This window comes from Puntigrus tetrazona, unplaced genomic scaffold (genome assembly GCF_018831695.1).
Source record: "Puntigrus tetrazona isolate hp1 unplaced genomic scaffold, ASM1883169v1 S000000575, whole genome shotgun sequence".
NCBI classification, from domain to species: Eukaryota; Metazoa; Chordata; class Actinopteri; order Cypriniformes; family Cyprinidae; genus Puntigrus; species Puntigrus tetrazona.
This window is the reverse complement of record NW_025048207.1, coordinates 455,001-464,809: the sequence shown is the minus strand read 5'-3', so window position 1 is coordinate 464,809 and position 9,809 is coordinate 455,001. Positions and strand designations below refer to the sequence as shown.

At 43.6% G+C, this 9,809-nt stretch overlaps 1 protein-coding gene across 4 annotated transcripts in view; it reads right to left on the bottom strand.

Moving 5' to 3' along the window:
• Window positions 1-608: 608 nt before the first annotated feature.
• Window positions 609-9,809, bottom strand: part of tfr2 (transferrin receptor 2) — a 12,915-nt gene continuing 3,714 nt past the window's right edge. Inside the window, exons 6-17 of one of the 4 annotated variants that reach the window (XM_043232578.1) lie at window positions 8,950-9,192; window positions 8,118-8,257; window positions 7,860-8,041; window positions 7,658-7,777; window positions 7,375-7,457; window positions 7,240-7,303; window positions 5,838-5,905; window positions 5,643-5,713; window positions 5,478-5,562; window positions 4,536-4,763; window positions 4,094-4,213; window positions 609-1,351 (exon numbers count right to left, since the gene is read on the bottom strand). In XM_043232578.1, the coding sequence (XP_043088513.1) occupies window positions 1,109-1,351; window positions 4,094-4,213; window positions 4,536-4,763; window positions 5,478-5,562; window positions 5,643-5,713; window positions 5,838-5,905; window positions 7,240-7,303; window positions 7,375-7,457; window positions 7,658-7,777; window positions 7,860-8,041; window positions 8,118-8,257; window positions 8,950-9,192 (1,647 nt within the window). In that variant the 3' untranslated portion in view covers window positions 609-1,108. Of the gene's footprint in view, window positions 1,352-4,093; window positions 4,235-4,535; window positions 4,764-5,477; window positions 5,563-5,642; window positions 5,714-5,837; window positions 5,906-7,239; window positions 7,304-7,374; window positions 7,458-7,657; window positions 7,778-7,859; window positions 8,042-8,117; window positions 8,258-8,949; window positions 9,193-9,809 lie in introns of all 4 variants that reach the window. The other 3 variants (XM_043232577.1, XM_043232576.1, XM_043232579.1) reach the window with 3 other exon arrangements.

Sequence of the window (9,809 nt, the reverse complement as noted above, 5' to 3'; positions counted from 1 at the left end):
ATCATACAGTAAACAGCAGATGATCGTTACACAGATTCACACCAAACATGAGCGAAACCCCTATATGACATCACCACCCGAGGTCACGTGACACCACAGAGTCGATTGATAGCAGATGCTGCTTCTTGATTGGACGACAGTATGACTGTCATAATTATGAGAGACACTGCTCTCGATAATTACTGCTCACATTCATAAGACTCTCATTATCACTCGGTACTAAAAAAGGAATCTCTTCTCAATCATAACTGTTAATTAACAATTTAATTAACAAGAGATAGCATTCGGCGGCCGCTACAACAGAAAAGATAGAAAGAAAAGTGTTGAGCAGACACAGCCAAACCAAAGATTATTCAGACACCAGAGATCATTTTGTATATTCATTTTACTAGTGGATGTTGGACAGTTTATGTAAGCGAGGATAGCAACTGTATAATATACCCGTACAGAGAACTACCACTAAAATGTATTTTAAAAAATCAAATAAAACAGCTCACATTTTCAAAAACCTGCAATGCTCCAACAATAAAATTTTTTAAAAATATATGTTTTCCAATCAGTTTAAATTATTTAGTTTTATGGGCATTTAACCTTTATAAATACATTTTCTACAAGTTATATTTTGAGACAAATTATTACATTTAATTATCTAATTTTTAAATATAATAGAAAAATACAATATTTAATAGGGTAAATAAAAATCGCCAGTAGGTGGCAGTAAGTCACTGTCAATGAGTGAGTCACTGTGATTGAACCGAATCATTTAAACTGCTGATTCATTCAGGAATGAAAGACCATCATGTTGCTCTTAGATGCAAAACACTGATGTAGTCTTCAACTATATGAAGTAATAAAAATATATACATTTTCTTGGGGTGTAATGATTTGAGCATCGTGTATTGTAAGATTCAAAGCATCAACTTTACCAAAGTTCTAGCATTATCGAGATGACTTTGTTCCGATTGCATTTTCTAAACTACTGTGATAATGTGAGAAGTGTCATAGGTGTCTGAATAAACTTGGGTTTGACTGTGTGTAAAAGCACTGCATGTAATGGCATTCGAGGTTGTTGCTGGATAAATAGACGCTGAAGGCCGCGTGTGTAGCTCTAGAGCGGGTTATCGATGTTCCAGACGTCTCCGCTGAGCGCGTTCGCGGCGCCCTGAAGCGTCCAGGTGAAGAGCGCCAGCTGGCGACGGAAACGAGCCTCGTCGAACAGGTGCGGGGCGGAGTGCAGCAGCGACAGGTGATCGGCCAGAGCGCTCAGAGTGTGGTCGCCGCGGCCGTGAAACACGTGACGGAACGGCGTCTCCACCACCGACACGTACTGCGACAGGAAGTAGTACTCCACCTGCGCAAACACATGCAGAGGTTCGATTTACGCTCCCTCCAGTCAAGCCAAACCTGAGTGACCACCTTTCTTCACGGGAACACAAAGGATATTTTGGTCGGTGTCCAGAAGTGATTGGACGCAGTTTCCGATGTAAAGGTGTTTCGCACTCAACGCCTGCACGCTAGGTAGCACCAACCTACAATGCATTCTTCCTCCAATATGCATCTAATCTATTGATATAACACCATCCACAGCTCAATATGAATATGAATTAAATTTAGATTCTACATCAGAAACACGACCTATCCACAGTGTAACGCTTACAAACTAATTATAAAGTATACATTTTCAAATGTGGCTTCATGATGAGATATATTTTTGCTTAAAACCATACTTCAAACTGTCATCAAGTGAAACACTTTCGATTGCGATCTATAGTTTATTTTATTTCTAATATAGACAAACAGGCTCCATAAGGACCTATTGTTTCGATTCAAAAGTTTCGCATTCAGTGAAAAAATCTCAATGCTCCTGCTTGGGCTGGCAACCGTGGTGACAGATTTTTTTGTATGGTCATTCACGGCAAGAACTGACCACTGTAGTGGGAATGGTGCCCTGATCTGGGTGATGGTAGGGTTGGTAGGTTTGGCTGGGACTGATAAAGAGTCTAGAAGGCTTTTTTGATGGGATTGGTCTGAACAAATACAGCTTTTGTATGCGTTGGAAGACCAGCTGCCGAGGGTTTGAGTCTGTTCTTGTGAGAGGCCTTTCTTTGTTGCAGTGGTGGCTACACCTATTCTGAAAGAATGTGTAGAGAAATGTTCTGACAAGATTTAGGAGTAGAGCAGGACTGATTTGACGTGCTTTGGGAACCAGAATCATGAAACAGGACGGTTGGAATAGTCTGTGAACAAAGAGCCGAGTGGAGTTTTTGATTGGGATTTCCTGTATTGGAAAAAAGCTGGAAGTGTTAGGTGGTTAAAAATGTATATAAAATGCCCTTTTTTGGACTGGTCGATTTTACTTTGTTTAATGAAAAAGGATAGTGTTTTGTTGTCTAGGATTAATAGATCATAAATCGTGGCATGAATATTTGGGTCAAACCTGGAGTTGACTTTAAATTCTGAGGAAACCGAAAAAAGGCAGAATGAACACCACAAGAGTGCAGGCAGTATGGATAGAAGAGTAGCCTCTGCGGAGGGTGATGAGCATACTTGTGTCAGATTGGGAAGGGTGCATTCTTTGGATGCCCTTGATTAAAACTGAGAATTGGTTATTTGGTGTGAGACGATGCCATAAATGAGTTTATGGAAAAATGTAATACTGCTTGAATAGCCCTTAATGGAACCGACTTGCAGGTTTTTTGAGGTGTTAAGAAAGGAGATGAAAGAAAAATTGGGAATTGGAGGTTATACCTTGCCTGGACAGATTTAAAGCATTTCCAAGCAGTCAAGTAAGATCGCAGGCTTCTGTGAGAAACTGCTTGTAGGATTGAATCGAGGGAGGCTTCGAGGAGGGACCTTAAAGGGTGGTTGAAATGAAATATCAGTTGTGAATAGTGTGACGAGTGTCCCGAGGACTGATCAGCGTCGCCCTGGCAACCAACGCTGTACACCTGGCTGCACTCATCACAAGGCGATCGGTCACACCTGCAGCTTATCAAGCCTTATAAAGCCACACGTGGCAGAGCTGCAGTTGAGCCTCAACTCCATGATGAACAACACTAACTCATGGGAGCTACTTGTGGGGGTGGGTTGGAGCTCACGACAGCTCTAGCAGGGGGATCTGGGGGAAAAGAGGGGAAAAGATAGGGGGGAAGAAGAAAAGGCATGGGAAGATGATGGTCTTGGACCTGGGTTCAGACTGGTAGCAGGAAAATAAGGGAAGGGAGGAGGAATAGGGGGAGCTACAGCCAGGGCCGTCGGTGGAGCCATCTATGTGCCTGTGCTGGCTCCTATGGCTGTGGAGACAGAAATGGAGTTAAGTCCTGGAGCAATGGGAGGAATTTGAGGCTGTTTTATTCCAGATGGTGGATTGGGGGGGCTGGTGGCCAGGCATAGGGGAGAGAGACTTGGGCACAGTGCAGCTGGTGTGGGTTCCTCTGGTCTAATGAATGGAGCAGGTCTAGGCTAGGCCTTGGAGCCGTGGTGCCTGCTGCTGGAGACTGGAGGGGAGCTGCTGGAGTTTGGGTCTTGGGCTTTGCTGAGGCTAGCAGAGGGCTTTCTGCTGTGGCCTAGTGGGCAGAGACTTCTTCTCATCCAGGTACAGAGGCTGACTTTTCAGGTCTTCCGCTGGGAGAATTATGGCTTCTTATAGTTTTTTCCTTCCATCTGGCTGGAGGAGAAATATTTGCCGAAGGTGTGCCTGCTTGGTAAGTCGAGTACAGCAAGAGGACCTCGGCCTTATTAGCGCGCGGGAGAATGGACACAGAGCCAGAATTGTCCATTTTTCCACAATTGGAGCAGATGAAAATGCTGAATTGTAGGAAGAAGCTGGCATCCTCGAGTTTGTAGGTTTCGGGAAACTGGTCACGTTCAGACATGGTGATACCAAAAAGAATCTATGCTATGAATAAGATATTGAGGTAAGAGGCTTGTGTGATTTTAAAGGCTTCTCCTGCTCTGGCTGGATTATAGCATGATTAGGAAACGAGAAGCCAGCCAGGATAATTATCAGTGCGCGCTCCTCACGACATCTGTTTATAGCGAAACATCATTTCCTTGTTCTGATTATTTCCTAGGTGTGTATGTATTTGTTCACCCTCATGATGCGTGTGTTGTAGAGTCTGGAGAGTCTCTCGTCCTGAATGTCGCTGTTCTTTATGGCCTCGTGCAAGTTTTTGGCAGCTCTGCTGTAATCACCTCGAGCGCTGAATACCCACTGCGGAGACAAACCACGCGCCTGACGGAAACAGAGAGAGATGACATGATCGGTGTGCGTTTGTGTGTGTGTGTGTGTCTGTCTGTCTGTGTAAGTGTGTGTGTGAGAGTGTCTGAGTATGTGTGTGTGTGTCTGTGTGTGTGTCTGTCTGTGTAAGTGTATGAGAGTGAGTGTGTGAGAATGAGTGAGTGAGTGTGTGTCTGTCTGAGTGTGTGTGTGTGTGTGTGTGTGTCTGTCTGTGTGAGTGTGTGTGTGTGTGTGTGTGTCTGTGTGAGTGAGTAAGTGTGTGTGTGTGTGTGTGTGTGTGTGTGAGCGTGTGTACCTGTAGCTGTGCGGTGTACTGGTTGAGTTTGGAGCTCAGCTGCTGGGCTGTGTTGCTGTAGCAGGTGACGTCCAGGGGTAGGATGTGGTCATGGGACAGTTTGAGGACCATCAGACCCACCAGCTCAGCTATGGCTCGACCCACTGACCCCAGACGACCCTGAAGCAGCTCCTGCAGATGACCCATGCTGTCCAGCTGAGTGTTGACGAACGGGTACGAGCGAGCCTGCTGAACACAGATTTTAACATTTCCCACATACACCACTGATTCTGTTTTAAGTCTCTTCTGCTCATCAAGGCTGCATTAAAAAAAACAGCAAAATTCAAAAAATTATGTTAGAAAAATAGCTGTTTTCTATGTGAATGTGTTAAACTGTAATTAATCCAGTCTTTAGTGTCACATGATCCGTCAGAAATCATTCTAATATGATGATTTGCTTACAATACTGATAAATAAAATAATAAAAATATTTACTTTTGTGTTTATGTCAGGTATGTCTTAGAGGTATGTAAGACGTAATCAGGCTCATTTAAGCTTTTAGGAGAATTGTGGCACTAGAACATCAAAATCCGCAAATAAAAAAGTGTGAAAATTTTATGAAGTACATTTAAAAGCGTCTCGTTTTCATCATTTCACATTTAATTGAATGCATTTCTTGCTATTTCTTTCTATTTCTGAGCATTTTTTTTAAAGTAAACCCAACACCAGTTATTTTTCAGTGCATTAAATACAGAGAAGTTTCTCTCAGGAATCTCACTTAGTTGCGTTAACATTTGTTAACTCAAAGTGTTTCACAAATAAGAAATCTGAGATAAAAATGCTTGTAGTGATTGGTCAGTTATGAACAGTGCTCAGAAACTAACTTTTTGTCTTTGCATTTGACCCTGAACACTGATTGTGAGCATCTTTACTGCAGATAGAGAAGAGAAGAGTTGCTGTTACTTCAGTGAAATGCAGCTGCATGGCAGGAACTCCTCCGAAGGCGGTGAAGCTGTAAGCTCCGCTGTTCAGATACAACGGCTTCACTCTGCAGACAAACACACACGAGTCAGAGCGATCGTCCGAGAGCAGACTGAACACTGAACACACACACACACAGACTCTCACATGTTCCTCCAGCCGCCCTGCCGCCGCACCAGAGACAGAATGGACTGACCCGTGTGTTTGGGATGCTCCACCTGAGACACATCACAGATGTGCATCACATTCAGCTTTCAGACGCATTACTGGTCTGCAGCTTTTCAGAAAGAATCAGAATTTGAGAAGCGCCACAGATCTTTGTAAGCCGTAAAACACACAAACTTGTTTGAGGGCTCCTTCGATGAGATCGGCGAGCAGAGGAGTGGTGTGGACCGAGAGGATATCATCACCTGAACACACATGCACACACACACACACACACACACACACACACACATTAAAAAATATGATAGAAACTCAATGGAAGTCTGTGCAATGTTGTCACCAAGATACCCCAATGAACACTGAGTGAGTGAGTGAGTGAGTGAGTGAGTGAGTGAGTGTGTGTGAGTGTGTGTGTGTGTGTGTGTGTGTGTGTGTGTGTGTGTGTGTAAGTGTGTGTGAGTGTGTGAGTGTGTGCGTGTGTGTGTGAGTGAGTGTGAGAGTGTGCGTGTGTGAGTGTGTGTGTGAGTGAGTGTGAGAGTGTGTGTGTGTGTGTGTGTGAGTGAGTGTGTGTGTGTGTGTGTGTGTGAGTGAGTGTGTGAGTGAATGAGTGAGTGAGTGAATGAATGAGTGAGTGTGTGAGTGAGTGTGTGTGTGAGTGAGTGAGGGAGTGCGTGTCTGTGTGAGTGTGTGAGTGAGTGTGTGAGTGAGTGAATGAGTGAGTGAGTGAATGAATGAGTGAGTGTGTGAGTGAGTGTGTGTGAGTGAGTGAGTGTGTGTGTGTGTGTGTGTGTGTGTGAGTGTGTGTTTGAGTGTGTGAGTGTGTGTGTGGTGAGTGAGTTGTATGTGTGTGTGTGTTTGAGTGTGTGAGTGTGTGTGTGGGTGAGTGAGTGTGTGTGTGTGTGTGTGTGTGTGTGTGTGTGTGTGTGTGTGTGTGTGTGTGAGTGTGTGAGTGAGTGAGCGTGTGTGTGTTTGAGTGTGTGAGTGATTGAGTGTGTGTGTGAGTGTGTAAATCAGTGAGTGAATGTGTGCATTAGTGAGTGTGTGTGTGTGTGTGTGTGTGTGTGTGAGTGAGTGTGAGTGAGTGAGGAGTGAGTGAGTGAGTGTGTAAATCAGCGAGTGAATGTGTGTATTAGTGAGTGAGTGAGTGTGTGTGTGTGTGTGTGTGTGTGTGTGAGCGAGTGAGTGAGTGTGTAAATCAGTGAGTGAATGTGTGTATTAGTCAGTGAGTGAGTGAGTGTGTGTGTGTGTGAGAGAGTGAGTGAGTGTGTGTGAGTGAGTGTGTGTGTGTGTGTGTGTGTGTGTGTGTGTGTGTGTGTGTGTGAGTGTGTGAGTGTGTGTGAGAGAGAGTGAGTGTGTGTGTGTGTGTGAGTGTGTGTGTGTGTGTGTGTGTGTGTGTGTGTGTGTGTGTGTGTGTGTGTGTGTGTGTGTGTGTGTGTGTGTGTGTGAGAGAGAGTGAGTGTGTGTGTGTGTGTGTGTGTGTGTGTGTGTGTGTGTGTGTGAGTGAGTGTGTAAATCAGTGAGTGAATGTGTGTATTAGTGAGTGAGTGTGTGTGTGAGTGAGTGTGTGTGTGCGCCTTACCCAGGATGGCCTGATCCAGACTAAAATACGCCACAGCTTTCAGGTGTAACATGGTCAGATAACCCTGAAAACACAGTATCTGCATTATCTCTCTCTCTCTATTATGTGTCTGCAGTATTTGAGAGCAGTTCTGACCTCCAGCCACTCGGTGGCACCAACATTCCCAAAATCCCCTCCATCCCAGCTGACGAAAAGCAAACTGCGTCTTGGGTAAAAGCCTAGAATTTGAACAGAAATAACAGCCTCGGTTTGTCACTACGGATACCTGAATAAGCGACTGAAAAAAAGGTTTTAGGTCCCTATTAAAGACATGTTATTTTTTCAAAATTCTTTGCTTTAATGTTTTTTTTAATAGTTTCTGACTTCATACTAATGTATTGCCAAAAATGGTGTCTGATTTTAAAATTAACATGTTTACCGCTTTCCACCATGTTGCTGAAGGTTCTGGCCAGCTCCATCAGGAGCGCCGTTCCCACTCCAGACTTGACGGCTCCGGGGCCCCACGAGTCCCTCTGGGCCCCGATGATGATATAGTGATCTGAGAGACACAGACGGCGGGTTAAACGCTCCTCTGCTGATCTACGGCTCTCTGAATCTCCTAACGCATGCGGCGCTCTCACCGGGTTCGACTTTGCCCTCGATGGAGGCGAAGATGTTGTTGAGCAGCACCGGCTTCATGGTGTTATACACGGCCATCTTCACCCTGCGCTCATCCGGCCCTGTGAAGCCCGGCCCCAGAACACACTGAACGTACGGTAAACGGCCCTGCCAGCCTCGTGGACAATCAGAGCCGGTCAACTGACTGAAAACACACACACACACACATCACACTCGTGACACTGAGGCTGAGATTCAGGCGTGAAAGGGGCGGGGCTCACCTCAGCAGCTTGGAGGCCACGTTGGCACTGATTGGCTGAGCCAGAATGATTGGCAGGCCTGAGGATTGGGTGGAAGGGAACTGGGTGTGGTTAAACGAGGGAAAGCCAGGTGTGAAGGGGTCGCCGGAGCCCAGGTGCACCTGCCAGACGTGTTTGAACACATGATAGAGAGTGAACCTTCAACTTTAGTGAAGTCTGGTGAAGCTCTGCTGGAGAGGTTTGACAAGCTTCATAATTAAGAAACATTATGAAATGTAATGGATTTCTGAACTAAAATGCTTAAAAGATTATTTCATTGTTAAGAAAAGAGACAAAAAAAATGTAATTCCTTTAAAATAGCAGTACAGTTTTTCATATACTATTATTATTAGTGCTGACAAATGATTAATCCCATCCAAAATAAGTTTTGTTTACATAACTACAAAAACGTTAACCGTTTGACAGCACTATTTTTATAGATCCGTTAAAAAGCAGTAAATGATGTCTCCAAAATAGACACATTTTGGCACATTTCAACTCTCAAAAAAGTAACAATTAAAAAAATGTGTTTGATAATTTTTTAAACTAGAATTAAACACTTTTCCCTGAAAAATCACAGCAGTATAAAAAAATCATTTAGAAACACCACATTAAGTAAACATTTTTTCATAAAAAAGTGCAAGGCAGAAATTAACTGGTTAAAATACTTCGCAAGTATTAAAAAATTTGGCAAATGTATGATTTCATCTTTAAAAAAAAAAAAGCGATTTAATTTTGGTGACATTTTATTACATTTTTATACAGCTCTTTATTTTTTTTTTTTTTTTTTTTTGAGTGACGTGGCAGTACGCACGTGTTCAGAGATGACGGCGTTGCTGTGGAGACCGAGTCGTCGTGGATCCTGGGGGACGTCGGCGGGATCAGGGTAGATGAGCACTCCCACAAGCCCCGCCTCCTGCGCGTGCCACACCTTCTCGGCGAAGCTCGCGGCTCCTCCCACCCTCGCCACGGCGATGGACCCGTTGAGGGTGACGCCCATCGCGCGCAGCTGATCGAAGTCCTCGCGCCGGCCGTAGTTCACGTACACCACGCCGCCCTGCGCAAGGAAAATTAAGTCTTCGAGTTGAATGGCTTGATGTTAGTAAAGATGAATCTCGCTGTCCTGTCAGATGTTGTACTGCGCTTATAAAGCATGCTCTTCAATCACACGCACGTGCATGCTTTATATCATATGAGCGAAATAACTGAGCATGCAATGTAGTTAAATCATGAAATTAAAAAGAAGGCAATTTAGGCAGCATTAAAAGAGTTATTCTATATGCGTCATCCTCAGCAGCGGCAGCTCTTAAAGTGATAGCAGCCGAATAGACTAATTCTATAGACTAAGTTCACTTAAATTAGAAGTTGTTTTTCTTTTAAGTTTAATAAATGTTCAGATTGATAGGTCTCAGTTATGCTGTAATGTTAGCATACTCAATACTACATATAGTCAATGGTTAAATATTAGAGATTTTTTTATATAGAGACATCAGTAGTAGTGTACTAGCCTTCATAAATAAGATGCTATAAAACATTAAAAAAACAAACCTTTTTGTTAACATAAACTATGTGTCTGTGTGTGTGTGTGTGTGTGTGTGTATATATATATATATATATATATATATATATATATATATATATATATATATTAATTAATACACATGTATAGATGTG